The 21,487-nt window shown below is 38.8% G+C and overlaps 1 protein-coding gene across 1 annotated transcript; it reads right to left on the bottom strand.

Moving 5' to 3' along the window:
* Positions 1-3,545: 3,545 nt before the first annotated feature.
* On the bottom strand, positions 3,546-21,138 carry LOC119251512 (amine sulfotransferase-like). The gene is made up of 6 exons (XM_037518769.1): positions 20,997-21,138; positions 19,713-19,921; positions 11,162-11,288; positions 10,145-10,239; positions 5,703-5,889; positions 3,546-3,667 (listed from the first exon to the last, which is right to left on the bottom strand). Exons 1-6 carry the CDS (start codon positions 21,136-21,138, stop codon positions 3,546-3,548), a joined length of 882 nt encoding a protein of 293 aa, XP_037374666.1.
* Between the last annotated feature and the right edge of the window lie 349 nt (positions 21,139-21,487).

The following is a 21,487-nucleotide window of genomic DNA, read 5'->3' as shown; positions in this document are numbered from 1 at the left end:
ATTTCAAACAAAAAGTCACTTAAAATGATATTTGTCCTCCAGTGTGTGCCACAGATGATAAAAGTATTGAGAGAGAGTGTGTGTGTGCTTCATTTTCTTTGGAGTTTAAAAGATTTAGGATAGGAGGTCTCATAAGGTCTCCCCAGAAGTAGGGGTATGGATGACTAATGACTCTTAACCTAAACCCAGCTATGGAAGTTTCCAGGAATCTGAGGTAGGGTTAGAAGAGATCATTATCAGGTGGGGATAGAGAATATCATCAATCATAGAAGACCAAATGAACTTGGCTCCATGGCAATAATTTGCATGATACTTTCATAGAACATTGTAAACAAACACTCCTTGCCCTGGCAAAATGCCTCTCTCCTGCCCATCTGTGTCTATGCAGGTATTTCCTTTTCTGTTTTCTCTTATCCTTTGTAAATTTTCTACCTGCTGATGAATGTGAACTGCACACACTGAAACTCATCATCGGAACCCCAAAAGGTGGAATAAAGAAACCTTGTATAACGAGCTTTAGCTTTGATTGGCTTTGTTCTAAATTGGGCAGAATCTTTGGCTACAGTGATTGTACTTCAGTGTTTTGGCAAATTTAATAGCAGTTTACATGTTTTGTCTTTATGTACATGAACTGTTTTCTTATCAACTCTGAATGTTGATGACTGGTTTGCAAAGTTGGCCAAAGACCTGGGATGTAGATAGTGAGTAGAGGGAGAGAGTTCAGCTAAATTTCAATCAGACGGGGCTGAAATAAAAAACTAAAGGCATACCAAAATCCAATTAGTCTGTGGATTTACAAGAGAACAAGAGCGTGTTAACTGATACTGTGGGATGCTTTTAACACTATGGGAAAAATCTGTGGGATGTTTCAAGACAAAGATGGGGTCTTATATTTTTGAAAAGACTTAAGAAATATAGAAGCCAATTGTGAGCATAAGATCCAAAGGATTCTATTCAAATAAACAAATTATAAAAAGCAAACCTGACAATTGGGAAAAGACTTTCACTAATTGGATATCTGATGAGATTAAGAAATTTTGAGTATGTGATAATAGTCCTCATATCTTGGGGATACGGAAGCAGATATAGATGTATATATGATGTTTAGGATTTTCCTTCAAAATAATTCAAAATGTACAGCAAGAAGAAAAAACTTTGGCCATATGTAGAAAATAGTTGAAGTACATTGGGTACACTCCATTATACTAGTCTTTTTGCTTTTGTGTTTTTTTTAAAAATGTCCATGAGGGCCTCCCCTGGTGGTGCAGCGGTTGAGTGGTGGGCTGTGAGGCTGCCCCCAGCCTCTGCAGTGACGGTTCGATCCCCGGCCGCTGGCGAGGGTCCCACAAAAAAAAAAAAAAAAAAAAAAAAAAAGTCCATGAAAGTTAATAACACAACAAACCACACTAAAGAGGAGCTGAACATGTTAGTGAATTTCATGACTCTTTAATTTGCCATAAAGTAATCTGCTCTATTTATTTTCGGGTACTGCCTAGCTCAGTGGGACTGAGCAGGAGAGAGTATAATGACTGAATGGATTTGCTGAAGAATTATCTCCATGTAATGTCACTGGGGGAAAAAACTTATTTTCTCTTCATCGATCAGTCCTAAAGACAATAGCATTTTTTTATAGGTAAATGTGTTAGCATTCACACACCTTGCTGAGATAATAGGTACTCAGGGCTTTTTCCCTGGTAGTACTAAATTCCTCCTCCTGACATGGAGTGATAGATTGAACAATAATCTTGGATGTCCTGTTGGCTCATCTTTTCCATTGTATTTCTCAGGACATCTTTTAATCCTGACTGCTTGAAAGTGAAGATGCAGGGTTGACAATTGGATGCAATTCTTTTCCAAAATACTTTAGAGCAGATCTTTTCTGAAAAACAACAGAAACAGTCAATCTGTGAATTATAGAAACTGCAGTGCTGAGACTGGTAGGGAGATAAAGTAGATCCCCAAATTGGATCATTTGAGAAAACTGCATCCTCTGAAGAAAGTCCTTCATCATCAGTAGGAGTCTATTTTTTCATTACAATGTTGCTTTATTGAGTGCTTTCTCCGATGACAGATGTTTTACTATTTTTAATTAAATAATTAATTTTTAACTGAGATGGTAAAGAGTACCCCAATCAAGCATTACTGCATTTAGTGTGCCTGCCACCAACTGACCTATCTTCTACCATCATAGACCATTGTGCTTCCTTCTCTCTTTGCTCTTACCCTTCTCCTGCCCCTCTCCCTGCTTAGTGTTTCAATTCTGTAGTCAGCTATCAAGGGTTAATTTTTAAGTTTGTCTTTATCTCACTATCATTTTAGTAATTTTATACTCCACGTATTAGTGACACTACCTGGCATTTATCTTTCTCTGCTGACTTATTTCACTTAGCATTATCCTTTCAAGCTCCATCCATGTTATCATAAATGGCATGAGTTTATCTTTTTTGATCACTGAGTAGTAACACTTTATGGACGTATACCCCATTTCTTGATCCACTCACCTGTATTTGGGCACTTAGGTTGTTTCCGTACTTTAGCTATAGTAAAGAGTACCTTAATAAACACGAGAGTGCAAGTTTCCTTTTGAATTTTTTGGATAGATACCTACAAGTGGAATTACTGGCTTGAATGGCAGATTCAGATTTATTACCTTGAAACACCTCCATACTCCTTTCCATACGGCCTGACCAGTGTGCATTCCCATCAACAGAGCAGGGGAGTTACCTTTTCTCCACATCCTCACCAGGACCTGTTGTTTCTGGTCTTTTCCATGTGGGCCATTCAAACAGGTGTGAGATGCTTATCTCACTGTGGTCTTGATTTGCAATTCTTTATTAATAAGGCATTGTGAATTTTATCTTTTATTCTTCTACTGCTTTTATATTCAGAACTTTTACTCATTTGAGAATTATGAACAGATGCACCTATATCTCCCTAATTATTGGAAATGATTTTACTTATTTTCCTATTAAGACAACTGGAATGAGTTTAGTCAGTGATGCTACGGCTGCAGTTATTTTTCAGCCAAATGTTCAATGTTAATCATTGAGCCAACTAAACAGCTGACTCAGCTTTGATCCTTTGACCTTTAATGAAAACATGTGATCCAGTAAAATATTAAACAGATACATGTTTACATATGAGCTCTTTATTTCATTTCAATAGTCACATTGATTTTAAATGAAAAATTAAAATTAAACTGCAGGAGCAAAATAATTTTAATGTCAATTGACACTAAATTTTATATTGTAGATAGCAAAAATTACAAAGAAAAGAAATCTCAACATTTACAAATCATGAGGCCAGCTTTCTGTTGTCCCTTTGTAATGCAGACTACCACAGCAAACAATCCACTAATAGCTTTAACTTTGAAATTTCAGTTTTTTCAGGGTTCATCTAATTCATTGCATCTACTGTAAGCACAGTCTACTCATTTTTATCACCAAACTTTTTATAATGAACATTGCAAGAGAAGCACAAATTAAGATGTATATAAAATAGCTTTTTGTACTTAGCAGATTCTGTGAGCTTATTTTGCACTGACTTTAGCCTTCATTTATATCCCAGATGAACTTCAAAGTGGAACCTTTCATCTTCCTTTGGAATATTCTGTCAAATCTTTCATTTTGTTTCACAGTCAAGTGATTTTTCCAGTCTCCAATGGTACCTAGTGGAGAAATGAAACACATGAACAACACCTGATTGAGAAGCAGCATTATCAGGGTAAATGTTTCCATCAACCCCTCTAATCTCTTCTCCAAATCAAGCTAAATACCTATTACTTCTCATGGGTTTGATACTTTGCTTTTCCTCACACATTTATTAGCTAAGAAATGAATTTAGGAATGCATAAGAAAATATTTATAGTCAAATTCCTTATCTCTTAGTCTTCTATCAACTACCGCTATTCAATTATAACCTTTCTCATCAGGAAAACCAAAACTAAAATATATGGGCAGATTAATATTTTAAAATACATTGTACTAAATGTGAAGCATCATATATGGCAAATTATCACTATCCTAAGATATACTCTTTAATACAAACATACAAGGTAGGTATTTCTCCAATTTTGAAATTGTAAAAACAAGACATTTTCATGTAGTGAAGTCAAGATCACAGAGGGTGCCCAGATCTACCATTTCTGCCATTTTACTTGAAAGATGTTTAAAATCAACATAGAATCAAGTTTTTAAATGAAAATAAACAATTTGGCAACTTCAACAACAATCGTTTCTTGTGTAGGGGGCCTCCCTGGTGGTGTAGAGATTAAACCTTGGCACTATCACACTATCACCACTGTGGCCTGAGTTCAATCCCTGGCCAGGGAGTTAACCCACATGGTGCAGCAGACCTTTCCTGTCTTGCCCACTGCTCCCCTTAGCAGAGTATTTCAGTCAATCTACATGTTCTTCTCCCCACTCTGTGTCTGGTGAATCCTTACCCTCTGCACCTCTGACCTACAGCCCAGTTCTTCTGTGCATAAATCAATAAATAAATCTTTGAAAAAATGTTTCTTGTGTGAACATTAATAGCATTAGTAAGTTCTCATGAAAAATGCCTTATATTTGACCTAGTTAAACAAGAAGAAAGAGGGCCTCCCCTCGTGGCGCAGCAGTTTAGCGCTGGGCTGCGAAGCTGCCTGCAGCCCCTGCAGTGCCAGTATGATGCCCGGCCGCTGGCAAGGGTCCCACATGGAGCGCAGACCTCTCCTGCAAGAGCTGGGCTACAGGCGGGAGATGTCGGGGGTCTGGGGGTGGTGAGAGGATTCACCAGAGACAGAGTGGGGAACAGAACAGGCAGACTGACTGAAATACACTGCTGAGGGAAGCAGTTGGCAAGTCAGGAGAAGTCTGCTGCACCATGTGGATTGCTCCCTGGCTGGCTGGGGTTTGAATTCGTGATGCAGAGGCTGTGGATTGCTTCATAGTGCGTTGCTTATCCCCTTGCACCACCAGGGAGGCACAAAACATTATTTTTTAAACACTGATATCTAGAAAAATTTCAATGAGATCTCCACACAATTATGTATTAATCAATGTACATCATAATAAATATTATGAAAACATTAACGTATAAAATATGTATGAATAAAATAGAGCTTAGATTATGCTTCTTTCAGAATGATGTATATTCAAAGGTTAAATTAAACAATTTTATTATTTAAGGAACAGTAGTTGGAAAATATATTCTTTCTTAATGCTGGATATATTACACGAGCACAATAAAAAGTCATTGCATGCTATTGAATAATAAAATTCATAGCAGATTGGGTGAATGAGAGATCAATCTACCCTTGGCACTCAAGAAATTTGACACATGAAGAAATAAACCAAATGACCTCTCCCACACAAAATATATATTAAGTAAATTTCTAGAATTTTCTAGGAAAACTTGAAGCTCTCCTGGTTATATATATCCACTTCTTCAGGTAAGACTAGCAAACAAATTTTAAAGTATCAGGTCATGTGAGCTAGAAGGTGATGAACATTTATTTGGCAGGTTCAGGTGTCAGGCTCTATACTGAAAAATGGTTTCAGAATCCAGGGATACTTTCAGGACCATTTACAATTAGTATCTTTGACTCTCTGGGCCTAAATGGCATACTTGGAGAGGTATGTTGGAAATACTCCGTATGTAGTATAGTGAACAATATAAGCGAAAATTCAACACTTTTGCTTCTATAAACCACCAAGCATCACCTTTGCGCATGAAATGTCCCTCATCTGTTCTTGTTCCAATTTCGTTTTTCAGTATAGCCTTATAATTTGCTCGTGGATCAGACTTCATATTCTGAAAAGTAGCCTGGTTCACAATAGCATCTATGTCGTCTTCATTCAGGTCTTTCTCAACAAATCTGCTGATTTTATACACAGAACTTCTGAGATCCTGAAAAAATTGTGAGTATAAGTAACTATTCATCTCATAAGGAATGGATCTGCTACAGCCTAACATCTTTATCTCTCTTTGGAAAAGTGAAAGTTTTTGATCTTATTTTAAACCTCAAATTTGAAAAGGATAGATTACTTCCTCATTCTCTCTATAAAAATCAGTCTTTTGGGTGTTGATTTTTAGAACTTCCTATTACTTGAATTTATAAACACAATTCATCTTCATTCATTCATTTATACGTACATTCATTCATAGATGTTTTAGAAAATGTGCTTAGGTGGCGCAAAAATTTAAGAGAAAAATAACATTTTATCTGTGTTTGTTAAGAGTTCAAAATTTCATTTGGAAAATAGATACAGATATTTATTGGCTTATAATAAATTGGGATTATGTCCAAATAAGCACATCATAAATTGAAAACATTATAAGTGAAAATGTATTTAATACACCTAATGTACCAGACATTATATCTTAGCTAAACCTAATTTAAATATACTCAGAAAACTTACATTGATCTACATTCGGGTGTAGGAATAAAGAAAAATATATTATATAATAAAATATTGAATTTCTCATGTAATTTATTTAATACTGTATTGAAAGTAAAAAATAAAATGCCCTATTTCAAAATTCCTAACACAGTTTCTACAGACACATATTGCTTTTGCAACATCATACAGTTAAAATTGTTGTCAAATCATTATAAATTAGATACTATTTTTAATTAAACACAATTGACCCTACAAAGAAAAGCCCAATTTGGATGCCTTCTGGTGATTTTTGCCAAATATTTAAAGGACGATTAACACCAATCATCCCCCAAAAGTTCAAAAACTTGAAGAGAGGAAATAGGTCTAAAATCGTTCTGTAAGACCAGAATTACCCTAATGTCAAAGCTAACCAAAAACACTGTAAGTAAATGAAAGGCCAAGTTCATTCCTCAAGTAATGACTAGAAAACAAATTAAATTCAACACCACATTAAAAGCTTTATATATAATAATCAAGAGAGATTTACTCCTGGAGTGCAAAGATGATCAGCATACGAAAATTGACCAATGTGTTAGTCCCCACATTTACAGAATGAAGGAAAAGTAAGTGCATGACCATCTCAATCCAGTCTATGAAAGTACTTCTCAATATCTAACACTTTGTCATGATAAAAACATTCCATCAACTCAAAATAGAGGGGAATTGCCACATTAAAGTCATATATGAAATATGTACTTTGAACATCAAAAGTAGTGGTGAAAGACTGAAACATTTTCAGCTAAAGTCAGGAACAATCCAAAGATGTTTATCCTCCTCCTATCTTCTCAACATAGTACTGGGAACCTTAGAGCAATTAGGCAAGGGAAAAAAAATTGAAAGGGATCCAAACTGAAAAAGAACAGGTGAAATTATTACTGCTTATAGACATGATTTTAGATCTAGAAATAAATCCCACCAAAAAATGTTAGCAGAAACAAATTTGGCAAAGTTGTGGGTACAAAACTAACATAAAAATTGTAAAATGGTTATAGATATTTTAGCACAACAAATGCATTGAGATGTTGGGAAAACTGGGAACAAATAGACCTTCTGCAGTGAGAACTCAAAGGAAGGAGAAATGAATATTACCTTGGAGCAATTAGAGCAATTTTCAGGAAGAAAAAACTTTTCCTATTCAGAAGGAAGGATAGGAAATGCTCTGGGAAAACATAAGAATTTCCATCTAGAGGTAAAGTTCCAAAACCAGTAACTTGAAAAGCCTTCCATAGTCAAGGAGATTTGACACTGGGTTCCAGTGTGCTTGGTGCTTGACAGACTCACAAGAAAATAACTGCACCTCATAATACACTTCATGTCACTACATTTGATAGACATTTTCATTTCCCATCTCAACAGCCTCAGAGATCTCAGATCGTATAGATGTTTCTTCACATGCTCGCTTTGCTTCTATGTCACTACGCAATCCGTGTTTTGCTTTTCTCTCTCTGTGTCTGTTTCCTTGCAGGGCTCATCCCTTTCTACTCAAACTTTATAAAATGTTTAGTGGCATTAATGGTATTGTATTTTATTAAGGTAGCATTGGTTGACAACACTGCACGTGATTTAGAGATACAGATGCAAACCTCTTTAGATGTATATAACCACACCACGCTTTTGTAGCACCAAAAATCCTCCCCCATAGTCCTGGGCTCCCCCACCTTTTTTTTTGCTCCCCATCCCCACTTCTTCCTTCTAGTAGCCTCAATTTTGCAGTCAGATTTCTAGGGTTGGATTTGGTAAGGTTTGTTAGTAAGAAATTCTAGTTCCCCTTCTCTTCTCCATCCAGGCCGATGCCGACTTCCTTTCCTTCTCATTTCCCATCTCTGAACCCCTCTTTGCATTCTAAGTGTTACCCATGTTCACAGTTTCAGTTATACTCCAAATATGAAAAAACCCAAATTAAAATCATTGATATACTTAGTGCAAACATTTTCATATAGCTCTATATATACATATTATCCACATGTTTTCATTCAGATGCTTTTAAATTATCTTAAACCCCATAGGTCAAAGCCGAACTCATCCTAGTCTCATTCTGGCCTTACCCTGCTTCAGTGTTTCCTAAACACCTTCACAAATGACCTCATTTTACATAGATATTCGTGAGCCAGACAAATGCGAAGCTTCCTTAACCCTGCTCTCTTTCTCATTCTTCCTATATATATAATTCTTTTCCTTTTTACTTCCTAAACTTATTTAAAGGTATTTAAAACTGCATTCTCTCCAATCCCAGTAACACCAATCTACTCCAAAGTACAACTGATTTTTAATAGATTAACACACTGGTCTCCCTCTATCTTGCCTGTGTTCACTATTACTACCTTTAACCCACTAAAGGGAATGATATTCTAATAATATTAATTCTTCACATTACTATCCTTTCTTATAACTCTTAAAATGCTTGATATTAAAGAAATCACTATATTAACATAGTCTATAGACTTTACTTAATAACAGTTAAAACAGATTTAAATGATATAGACTTGCTTGGCTAATACCTGTGAGATTTAAGCTGTATGAATAAAGCCTTCAGTTCTTTTTCTCATGATTTAGTGATAGTCATATAATATATATTAAATAATTTTTGATTAGTCAATTATATATTGATTTGCAATACAAACAGTGAACTGTAAATGTGCTTTGTTTCATTTGGTTTGTTTATATAGTTTGTTAAGACAGCTTTGATTGGATACAAACATGTAATCATTATGTGATTTCACCTGAAAGCTGTGTTTCAAATAAACTCATGCAATTTGCAGCAACATGGATGGAGCTGGAAGGGATCGTGCTCAGCGAAATAAACCAGAAAGAAAAAGGAAAATACCGGATGGTCTCACTCATAGCAGGAATTTAGAAAACCTAAATAAGGGACCAGGAAAAAAACTAATTATAATAAAGTAAAATTAAAAATCAACAAGCAACAATAAACCAGAGATACACTGGGGGGGAGGGGAGGAGAGGATTAGATTCAAAACGGGGGAGGGGGGGAATTGTATGGGAAATATAACCAAGATTAAAATGCATGTATTGTGTAAAAATTAAAAATGATGTAAAATATATATAAAATAAAATATTAAATAAATAAAAAGAGAAGAACTTGATTCACAGGGCACATAATTTCCTCTCGCTAATTAGTCATTTCATAGTGACTTTATCACCCACGCTGTGTAGTGTCCTTTCTTATATAAGCTACAGCTGCTCTAGATCTTTTAGTTTGATCTATTGTTTCAGATGGCTACATAAAAACAAAGCACAAAAGATGACTGTACAGAGAGAAGAGTGTCCTAAAGAATAGTAATTAAGAGGTGGGCAGGAAATTATGAATCAGAAAAAGTAGTTTGAGAACAAATTAGTTATTAAGATAAATAGGAGAACATGGGTAATTGAAAGTAAGAAAGGAAGGATTCCAAAGGAGTTTATAAAACAACCTTCTTTTTTTTTTTTTCTTAAAGATTTATTTATTTATTTATACAAGCACTGGGTACAGTCAGAAGCACAGGAGGGTGAGTGAATTCACCAGAGCCAGAGGAGGGAGCAGAACAGGCAGAGTGACGAAGTACACTGCTGAGGGGAGCAGCGGGCGGCAGGAGAGGTCTGCGCGCCATGTGGGACCCTCGCCTGGTGGCCGGGGATCGAACTGGCGCAGCAGAGGCTGCGGGCAGCTTTGCAACCCAGCGCTCAACCGCTGTGCCACCGGGGAGGCCCTAAAACAAACTTCTCACCTTCTTCATCTCCTCATACATCATGAACAGAATATTGAAGTCATGTCTGTGCTCATACCAGCCTCTGATGTGATCAAACCAAACACTTCCTACCACTGTGGGGAAAATTAATAATAAGGTAAATATGTTGCACTTGCATAAGAGTAAATTATAGTCTTTCTTTTCTCTCCTGGATTCCTCAGAAAGAAAAGTTACCACCACTAGACCATCATGCTGCCTTTTTAAAATTGTATTTTGGAGGAACTGTTACACAATTTAACAGCAACCTGACTTTGGAACTTAGGCTATGTCTGTCAGAATGCAGCAATACAAAAGAAGCCGTCCCCAAAACAAATTTTGATCATTTCTTTTACGTAAGTATTCCTTTCTTACTTCTTCCACATGAAAAATAAGTTTTCATGTCTCCCTTTATTGTCTATTGTTTACATTTGTTTTTCTTCAAAAGTTTACTCATAGAAAGCACTTTAAAATCAGATTTTTAAAATTCAAGGCAAAAACTAAAAAATTACCATCTTAATAATCTCACCCTAAAATGTCCTCTGAGTTAAAGTCTTTATACATAGAATGCATAATTGTGGATTTTTTTTAAAAAAAAAAACACAAACTGTGGACAAATATTTCAATGAACATCAATGGATTTTAAGATCTCTGGTTAACAACATACAATGCCTGCCACAGATCAATGACAGAATACAAAATAGACACCCACCCTTGACATTCACTATTCTGGAACACATGATTTAGTTTTGGATCTAACTCATTTAAATTGCTAGTTGGTTTGTCATTCTCTTGTGATCTGTCACAATATGTCTTTGCAATCATGACAACTCCCAAAGGGGTCTTTGTGGAGACAGGAGGCCATGAAGTGGTAAATAACGTTGACATACAATAGTAACATACTCATTCCACCTTCTATCATTAACCTCCCTTGTCCTAAATTACGTTTCCTAAGTTTGAAAATTTGATTAAATGAATATATTGTCTCATAAACATGTTGCTTAATAAACACACGGTTACCTTTTCCATCCAAAAATCTTTCCATGTAACTTTCCAAGTCTTGTGCTTCTTCGAGTCTTACCACCACGTTTGAAAAATGATAAAATGAGATCAAAACATCTTTGGGGTTTCTGTAGACATAAATAATCTGCAGAGAATGTAATGAAATAATATTAGAAATTCTTAATTATGCATTCAGGTTTGTTAAACACCTATATAATACTGAATTTTCTGATTGTATGATGATTTATTTCATGCAGTGCACCACTCTTGGAAATTTTGGTTGGTCGCAATTTTTTGCAAGTGCAAAATTGTTGTAAGAGATAAATTTACTCACATGACATTTCACATATGCAAGCATAAATAACAAATTCCTAATAGTTAAATTACTTTTTTGTAGAACTGATTAACATTAAAAATTACCTTCCATAGAAACCGTTTCAACCTATCATCTGTATCAGCTTGATTTACAGCCAAGATATCATTGAGGATTAGTGAATAAGGGGAAAATTACTTAATGGGTGATGCAGAAACAGATAATTGTCCACACAGAAGAAAAATGAAAATGTATTTCTACCTCATGCTATACACAAAAATAATTTACAAATGGATTAAGGATTTAAATATGAAAGCAAACCTTGATACGAAACTGTAAAGAATATATTTTTGGTGTTGGCATTTCTAGAGATTACCTAAATAAGAATAACATATAAATTTAACTGGGTTACATTAATTTAAAATTAATTGGGTAACATTCAATTTAAAGGATGTTGCTAATCATAATATACCATAAAGCTTTAAAAAAAAGCACAAAATGAGAAGAGAGAAACTAGATCCACCTATAACCAATAATAAATTAGTGTCCCAAATACACATAAAATCACTCAATAAAAAACGACATTCTAATAAGAATTTGGGTCAAAGACAATAATTTCATTGAGTGAGAATCAATTATTGGCAATAAATATCAAAAAGCATTTAATCTCATTAATGATTAGGGCAATGCAAATTAAGATCAGCTTGAGTTTTTTTTTTTTTTTCAAAGATTTATTTATTTATGCATACAAGAACTGGGATACAGGCCAGAGGTGCAGGGAGGGGTGGGGGAGGATTCACCAGAGGCAGAGTGGGGAATGGAACAGGCAGACTGACTGAAATACACTGCTGAGGGGAGCAGGGGGTGAGACAGGAGAGGTCTGCTGCTCCACATGGGTAGCTCCCTGGTCCAGGTGGGATTGAACTTGTGCTTCAGAGGCTGTGGAGGCTGTGGATAGCTTCACAGTGCTGTGCTTAACCCCTTGTGCCACCAGGGAGGCCCTGGGGTATCTTTTTATAAATACCAGGGCCTACCCGTTGGCACAGTGGGTTGAGCGCAGCACTGTGAAGCTGTCTGCAGCCTCTGCAGCATGGGTTCAATTCCCAGCCAGCCGGCCAGGGAGATACCCATATGGCGTGGCAGACCTCTCCTGCCTTGCCCACTGGCTGCTCCCCTCAGCAGTGTCTTTGGTCCGTCTGCCTTTTCTGCTCCCCACTCTGTCTCTGGTGAATCCTCTTACCCTCCCATGCCTCTGGCCTGTACCCAGTTCTTGTATAAATAAAAATAAATCTTTAAAAAAAATAAATACAAGATTGATAAAATTTAAAATTCAATAGGAAAAATTACTAGAAGCAAAAGTAGTTTAGCATAAACTACTACTACTACTCCTTTTTTAAAAAGTAACATCATCTTAAATATTTGAATACTTTTCTATTGTGTAGCTTTGTAATTCTATTGCCAGGTGGTAATTTTAGGGATCCTTGGGGAGATGTGCACCAGGCATGTAGTCAGAATTGTTCATAGCAGCATGTATTATAATAATAAAGCACGGGATGCCCAAATTATTTAAAAAGGAAAGCACAGAATAATGTAATTAATTATAAAATTTATAAATTATACATCAGTAGAAAATAATGTTGAAAATCAAGAGCAAACAAAAGCGTAGGTAAAACCCCAGGGAAAAAGAAAACAAGTGTCAAAGTTAAGTGAAATTCAGATAAATGATTCAACAGAATAACATATAGTTTCTTGGCAATCATCATAATGACAGGAATAAAAAGATGAACACAAATAAAGCATGGAGAAATAATTCATTTACATAAAATTAGAAATCCATGAATTAGAAAACATTAACTTATGATTTTACAAAAGAAACTAGTTCTTTGGACCAAAAAAAACAATGTAATAGAAAACTTCTGATTACCTTAAAAGTATAAATGGAGCACACTGCCTTTTTCTTTTCTTTTCTTTTCTTTTCTTTAAAGATTATTTATTTATACAAGCACTGGGTACAGTCAGAAGCACGGGAGGGTGAGAGAATTCACCAGAGCCAGAGCGGGGAGCAGAGCAGGCAGAAGGACCGAAGTACACTGCTGAGGGGAGCAGCGGGCGGCAGGAGAGGTCTGCGCGCCATGTGGGACCCTCCTCCAGTGGCCGGGGAGCAGCTGGGCATCGAACCGGCGCTGCAGAGGCTGCAGGCAGCTTCGCAACCCAGCGCTCAACCGCTGCGCCACCAGGGAGGCCCAACTGCCTTTTTCATTATTATAAGTGAATGAAAAATTTGCAATTATTTAATTGGAGAATATTTATCAGATCATGAAAGAACATTTTGTAAAGTCAGTGTTCTGAACTTAAAATAAGTTGGGGAAATTAACTTTGAAAATTACAATACTGGTTTAGGAAATGGCAGCCAATTTTATTTTTTTCCAAATTTCCTGTATTTTTTGTGCTGAACAACTGAATGTAAAAGAATCAGGTGGGGCCTCCCCGGTGGCGCAGCGGTTGAGCGCTGGGTTGCGAAGCTGGCGAAGCTGCCGCAGCGTCTGCGGCACCGGTTCGATCCCCCGGCTGCTCCCCGGCCACCGGAGGAGGGTCCCACATGGCGCGCAGACCTCTCCTGCCGCCCGCTGCTCCCCTCAGCAGTGTACTTCGGTCCTTCTGCCTGCTCTGCTCCCAGCTCTGGCTCTGGTGAATTCTCTCACCCTCCCGCGCTTCTGACTGTACCCAGTGCATGTATAAACAAAAACAAACAAACAAATAAATAAATAAATAAGCATGCCTCTATTAAAAAAAAAAAAATAAAATAAAAGAATCAGGTGTATGATTTTAGACATCTACTATATTGGGGGGAAAGCTTACAAGTTATTCAAAACTTAACAGCATCAGATACTAAATATTTACATATTAGGAGGTCAGTACTCAACTTTTTTTTCATTTTAAAAATTGTTTAACTTTTATTTATTTGGGGATTACATTTTTGCTCTTCCATGTGGATACATTTGCACTCACCCTTCACCAAACCACCTTTGCCAGTACTTCCTCTTCCTCCTTTTCCATAACCTCCTCCCTCCCCCATGTTTCTTCTGGCAACCACTAAATTCTTTCACAGTATTCATTATTAATTTAATGGAAGGAGTTAGATTTGGACAATGTTACCTTGTTTCATGAGACATTAGCTAGGAAAGATGGGAGGGGAGAGTATCCTGTTAAAGAAACATGGAAATCAACATCACTTGCCATCAGGGAAATGCAAATCAAAACTACCATGAGATACCATCTTACACCAGTGAGAATGGCACATATTAAAAAAACTAGCAACAACAAATGTTGGTGAGGACGTGGAGAAAAAGGAACTCTCCTGCACTGTTGGTGGGAGTGCAAACTGGTCCAACCACTATGGAGAGCTGTGTGGAGATTTCTTGACCTACTTACTAAACATAGAGCTTCCATATGATCCAGCAATTCCATTCCTAGGTATTTACCCAAAGGACACAGAAACATCAATTCCAAAGAACACCTGCACCCCTATGTTTATAGCAGCACTGTTTACAATAGCTAAGCTTTGGAAACAACCCAAATGCCCAAAAATAGATGACTGGATCAAGAAGATGTGGTACATATGCACCATGGAATATTACTCAGCAATCAAAAAAAGATAAACACATGCAATTTGCAGCAACATGGATGGTGCTGGAAGGGATCATGCTCAGCAAAATAAGCCAGAAAGAAAAAGAAAAACACCGGATGGTCTCACTCATAGCAGGAATCTAGAAAACCTAAATAAGGGACCAGGAAAAAGAATAACTATAAGAAAGAAAAAATCAAAATCAACAAACAACTATGAACCAGAACACTATGGGGGGTGGGCAGGGAAAGGGGGGATTGGGGTCAAAATAAGGGGGTTGCAACAATTGCATGGGGAATATAAAAATAAAATTTAAAAAAAGAAACATGGAAATCAAAACAGTTTCATTTTCATTGTGATGTGAAATTCACATTGAAATGAATGCTGTGAAGGAATGAATCCTGACTCACTGTAGGGTAAGGAAAATGTCAGGCTTTTCTGCCCTCCCACCATCAGGATAGATGATGGATCCTTGTGGTCCTGAATGCATGCCTGAGGGCAGGCACCTGGAGTAGGGTGTGGGCAGAGGTAGATGGGATTCACCTGGGCTGAGACTGGGCTTTTAAGGGAGGCGTCACGGGGGGGACACCAGCAGCAGCCGAAAGAGAAGCTAAAAGAGAAGCTGAGCAGCATCAGAAGCCCAGGGAGAGAGAGAAGGTCAGAGAGCCCAGAGTGAAGACTTTCTGGGGGCTGGGAGGCTGGCACCCCTGCCTGCCATATGCCTGGTGAACCCCAATAAAAAACCTGCAAAAACCACTGAGGACTCTGACTCCTCCATTACCCGGTCTGCTGGATCATAGAAAACCTGCACTGGTCCATTCCTGACCTTACACTCATTCAGTGGAGAATTGGGGGAGAAGGATATGTAGCGACTCCCAGATGGATAGACTTGTCCACACAGCCCACTCCCAAGCCAACAAAAATCAGTCTCCATCTCTGAAGGGATTTAAATTCACTTCTAAAGTGGAGTAATCTGGGGAATAGGGCACAGCAAGAGGTCAGAAGAGAAAAGCATCATCAGTAGCAAAATACTAATAGGGGAGAAGGTAGTTAAGTCCAAAGGTTTATCCTGGAGACAAAAGAACACCAACAGATCAAAAAGAACTATTATCCATTTCCTGATACTTAGGGTCACTTGGGGCCCACACTTACCCCCTGCTCCCCTATTCCCAGCAATGAACTCTAGACTCCCCTGAGTCTTATCATTTAGCACTATAGTAGGGTAAGGGAAAATGTCAGGCTTTTCTGCCCTCCCGCCATCAGGATAGATGATGGATCCTGCGGTCCTGATGGCGGGCACCTGGAGTAGGGTGTGGGCATAGGTAGATGGGATTCACCTGGCTGAGACTGGGCTTTTAAGGGCAGCATCATGGGGACGCCAGTAGAAGCCGAAAGAGAAGCCGAGAAGCAGAGAGAACGCCAGAGAGCCCTGATACATGAGGATTTGCTGGGGGCTGGGAGGACTGCCAGCCTCCCGGCCCCCCAGTGCCCCTGCCTGCCATATGCCTGGTAAACCCCAATAAAAGCCTTCAAAAAGCCACTGAGGACTCTGACTCCTCCTTTACCCGGTCTGCTGGATCATAGAAAACCTGCACTGTGGCCATTCCTGGCCTTTACAAGCACCAAGTCCTAGGATAGCAGAGCTGCCTAGAGTGCTATGGAAGCAGTGAGCCTGCAGTGGGTATGGGGGTCCAGGTTACTGGTGCCCTCCTCTGGCCTCAGGCAGCCTCTGCTGTTTGGCTCATTGTGCCATAGAAGTATTACCTGGCAATTCCCATAGGAAACAGGTTGGACATGGCCTCTTTGGCTAATGCTCTATAGTGGCCATCTGTAACTCCTTAGTAAATTTTCAATAAGGGGCGCTGCAAATTATTTAGCTGATCCTGAGCACAAACAAGAAAAAGGGGAAAGACAGAAGACATTCAAGGGTCAAACAACCTCAGAACAGTACAGCGGGAGACAGTGCTAAACTGGGCTCCAGGGTATGGGGAGCAACAAAACTAAATGAACCAAAGTTTGAGAAAATTGAAAACTCAGAGTGGGTATCTTCTACCAGGTATCCTAGAGTGCCCTTTGCCATAAAACAGTGTTTCAAGTAAAGCAATTCAGAGGTGGGTAAGCTGGAGGCAGAGATAGCTAATGTGAGTCCAAACGTAAGGAGGATTCAGGTATAAAAATGGGGGGACACACAAAAGAAACAGAGTTTGGTCAATGAGCCGCAAGAGCTACCAACCTTGCTACATGTCTGACTGGGACCAAAAACTTGGCCTTAGACGGACCAGGGGTACCATTTTTCGTTTAGTGTTTCAGGGGCAACATTTCAAAGTTTACTTTTGGTTTATTGGCAAAAAAGGGAAAACTTCAGTTTCAGGTTAAGTCTATGGATTGCCCATAATTCCCTCTGTCAAGGAAAAGGATTCTCCAGCATAACCATCCAGCCTCAACTACCTGCGGGCTTGCAGTAACTACCACCTTTCTCAAATCCAGTCACTCAAAAAATGCTTTCCTGACAAATGTCCCAAAAGTTCATTTAACAAGCTGGGTTGAGATGGTGACCATCTGGTGGTCACTTGTACAAATCCCTTCCTGTTCACAGTCACCCCCAAAAAGTCATGTGCTCCAACTCAGAGCTGCATCAATTTAGAGCTGGGGGAGGGGAAGCAGGTCCAACAGGAGGGTCCTTTGGTTTGCCGCTACACCTTACTACAGCTGCCCAAGTTTAGGAAGGATGGGAACATTTGCGAAAACTTGTGACTTGATCCACCAACCCAAACCAGTCCCCATTCTACTCCACCACAGGACAGAAATGGAATGAAAAGCGTAAGAATTTCACAGCTTCAGCTTTCTAGAATTTACATCCACTTGCCGAACCTTGGTTTATTCTGCAAGGGAATACCTGAAGAGGAAGAAAAGAATGTGTTTAAAGACTTGACACATTCTCCCCTGGTTCTATCCACTTCCCAAATCTCTGACCAGGATTGTCCGTGGAATATAGTTATAAGCTGGGGAGAAACTCATTTTCCTGAAGTCTCTTACCCCAGAGATGCTGGGTAAAACGCATGCAAAACAATAAATAAATAAATATTAATGTCCAAATGGGCTTTGTGAGTTCGTTAAAACTACCTGCGTGTATAACAGCAGGGATGCTGTTGAGTCCCACCATGAGCAGTGTCAAGGCCAAGGCCAGGGACTCCTAGCGCTCACCTGAGCAAGGTGAGGCCGTATAAGGTGCTGAGGTGTCACCCTGTGAATATGTGAGATGTGAAGGCTTTTTCCCTCAAGCCTTCTTTGGCCAAGACTCCCTCAAAAACCAACCATCCCCCATGAACTGGGCAGGCATGTTCCCAGTCACTTAGGGAAGGTCCAAACCAGCTGTCATCCAATAGAGCCCCCTGGCGCTGATGCAGAGAAAATAAGGATCAATCCAGCAGGTCAAAGGTGAGCTACCAAAGCTCTGGCCAGTTAGCACAAAGTAAACGGGTTACCTGACTGGAAAAGACAGTCTGCAAACCTGCTACACACCACCAGGTACTTGGGCCCTTTAAACCGAAAGCACTCACAGTCCACCACTCACCACCTCATGGGGTCTCTCATCCACACGCTAGGTCAAACAGACTTCTAAGCGAGAGACTGGATGTAAATTAACACAAGGATGCTGCTGTCAGACATCCCCATCTCTCCATCAGAAAACTCAGGGTTGATAGGGGTGGCCAGAACAATTGATGACTACATCAGAGTGTCCTCTTTGTCCCACAGGGATGGCCTTATGTCCCAGGCCATCACTCCATAAGATGCACTTTTGGAGTTGAGGGAAAAGAGAAATCTTTCCTGGCCATCCAGACTGCCACTTCTGGCAGCACTACTGGACACCTCTTCTGGCTAGCAAGGATTCATCTCAAAGCTTAAAGATGAAGCTAAACAGAAACTTTTGTCCTTTGTTTGGATCTAACTGCCAAAAAATTTTACTGTTCAATTGGCAATTTAGAGCCCATGAACAAGCAGGCACCTTCATCCCTGAAGCTTTTTCCCTGCTGAGAGCGAGGAGTGGAGCCTGAGGTGAGTTGCCTTGCTGACCTGTCTGTTCTGAAACCCTACATTCCCAAACTCTCTCTCTCTCTTAGCTGGCTGGCCCATGGGCGGTCTGACAGCCAATTTAAAAAAAAAAACTATGAAACAATAAAAATGCTGTAGAGATACAAAGTTCACAGGCTGGGATATTTTTAAAATGGATATCAATAAACTACAAAATTTGTTAATAAATCTTTAAACTATTTAGTAACTTAGCAAAAACACACAAAGCTTCAAAAATTTGTCTTAACACAAATAGAATTACAGAGATACTAAAATCAAATAAAGATAGAACTATCATAGAAAATATGTTTCATAATAGTTATAGATAAAAATTGAACAAATAACAGACCTGTTTCAGTACTGTTAAAATAACTATTACTTTATAAGCCAGTAAGATTTATTCCAGAAATAGAACATTATTAAAATAATTGTGGATTTCATTTCACCATAAGGGGGAAGGGGAACAGAGCGTCCTCCAAGTTGCCCAAAATGGCATCTGTGTGATTAGACTTTTTCTGAATATTGAATAAGGTATGTTTGTAATCCATTTCTATACTTACTTTAACTTTTTTGTTCTTGAAACCTTTTGGCACTAAGTAATAAGGCAGGTGAGTACAAAAGAGCCTGGGGGAGGGTCTGTTGAGATAGTTGACTTTCCTTATGTTGTATTCAAGAAATGGGACTCGATCTAATGTCTCCATGGTTTCAGTTCTCTTGCGGTGTTTCTCAAAGTAAATCAAGCTTAATATCTGCTGAGTCCAGATGGTACCTGTAAAAATAAATAAATGTGTGTGAATGCAAATTAATTTCTAATAATAGGGCCTCCCTGGTGGCACAGCGGTTGAGCGCTGGGTTGCGAAGCTGCCCGCAGCCTCTGCGGTGCCGGTTCGATCCCCGGCTGTGCCCCGGCCACCGGAAGAGGGTCCCACAAGGCGCGCAGACCTCTCCTGCCGCCCGCTGCTCCCCTCAGCAGTGTACTTTGGTCCTTCTGCCTGCTCTGCTCCCGGCTCTGGTGAATTCTCTCACCCTCCCACGCTTCTGACTGTACCCAGTGCTTGTATGTATCAACAAACAAATAAATAAAAATCTTAAAAAAAAAGAAATTTCTAATAATAAATGTCCAAACTAATGACATACTCCAAAAGTATTTGGAATTTTTTTTAAAGATTTATTTATGCATAAAAGAACTGGGGTACAGGCCAGAGGTGCAGGAGGTGAGAGGATTCACTAGAGACAGAGTAGGGAACAGAACAGGCCAACTGACTGAAACACACTGCTGAGGGGAGCAGCTGCCAAGACAGAGAGGTCTGCCGTGCCATGTGGGCACCTCCCCCTGCCTGGGACTGCCTCACAGCGCTGTACTACACTCAACCCCTTGTGCCACCAGGGAGGGCCCTGGAATTTTTCATTTCTCAAAACCATTCTTTCCTAATGAATTTGTACAATTTTGTCAGTCATGTAAAAATGAAAAAGATAAAATCAAGATCTCTTAGTTCCTTTTCTTCTCTGAAGAGATGTGGTTGTTCAGATTCCACATTAGTGAGTCACATTAATTTTTCAGTTCCTTCTCTTATCCATGTACTTTCCAATTTTCCTACTTAAAGTTTTCAGAGACTCTTTGTGCTTCTCCTTACTTAGACTCCTTCCTTCGAGCTTTATCTTTTTGAGATATAGATAAGTTAAGAACTTATCTCTCTCATGTTGTTTCATAGGACTTCCCACACAATATTGTATACACAGTACATGACTGCAACGTGACAATGTCTAGAGAATGGCTTTTGTACACATCCATTGCCAAACCAGAATGGAGAAGAATAACAAATGTTCCCACTCTTCAAACTTACCAGATTTTGGGTAGGTAACTATGAAGACATCATCATCTCTGATTTCAAAATCATCTAGATTTTCTAGTTGGTCAATATCACACAAAGAACGTTCAAAATTATAGCCTTTAAAATGTAATAGATACTCATCTGTGTTGTCCATAATTATTCACCTGCAAGTACAAAAAATTAATTCTTTTCATGTCCTCAATGTTTTCTAATAATGACTAGCACTTGCTGAGTATTCAACATGTGCCAAGCTCTGCTAAAATGTCAGCTCATTCCCCATACTAAATACTTGCACCTATGAAATCCTTTAATCGTCACTAAAACCTAATGTGCTAGAGGTATTATTGTTATCCTATGGATGAAGAAACTAAAATGCTAGGAAGTTAAAACTGCTTTCAGAAAACCCCATGAGGGAGGTTTTGTCATGATTCCACACATACAGATGAGGCTGTTAAGGTACAGCAGGCTTCAGGATATTTTCAAGGTCGGCCTGCTAGCAGAGC

The sequence above is a fragment of the Talpa occidentalis genome, unplaced genomic scaffold, assembly GCF_014898055.3.
Source record: "Talpa occidentalis isolate TD23 unplaced genomic scaffold, MPIMG_talOcc4v2.1 talOcc4.2, whole genome shotgun sequence".
NCBI lineage: Eukaryota > Metazoa > Chordata > Mammalia > Eulipotyphla > Talpidae > Talpa > Talpa occidentalis.
Note: the sequence above shows the minus strand (reverse complement) of the source record. Positions and strands in the feature narration are given on the sequence as shown.

Bases quoted from the DNA above. Each gene is read 5' to 3' on its own strand.
- LOC119251512 (XM_037518769.1), bottom strand. From the start codon at position 21,138: ATGGACAACACAGATGAGTATCTATTACATTTTAAAGGCTATAATTTT. The intron at 10,240-11,161 runs GTAACCGTGTGT...TTTTCCCCACAG, and splicing joins AAGATTTTTGGATGGAAAAG to TGGTAGGAAGTGTTTGGTTT. The intron at 5,890-10,144 runs GTGAGAAGTTTG...CAATTTTTTCAG, and splicing joins TGTATGAGGAGATGAAGAAG to GATCTCAGAAGTTCTGTGTA.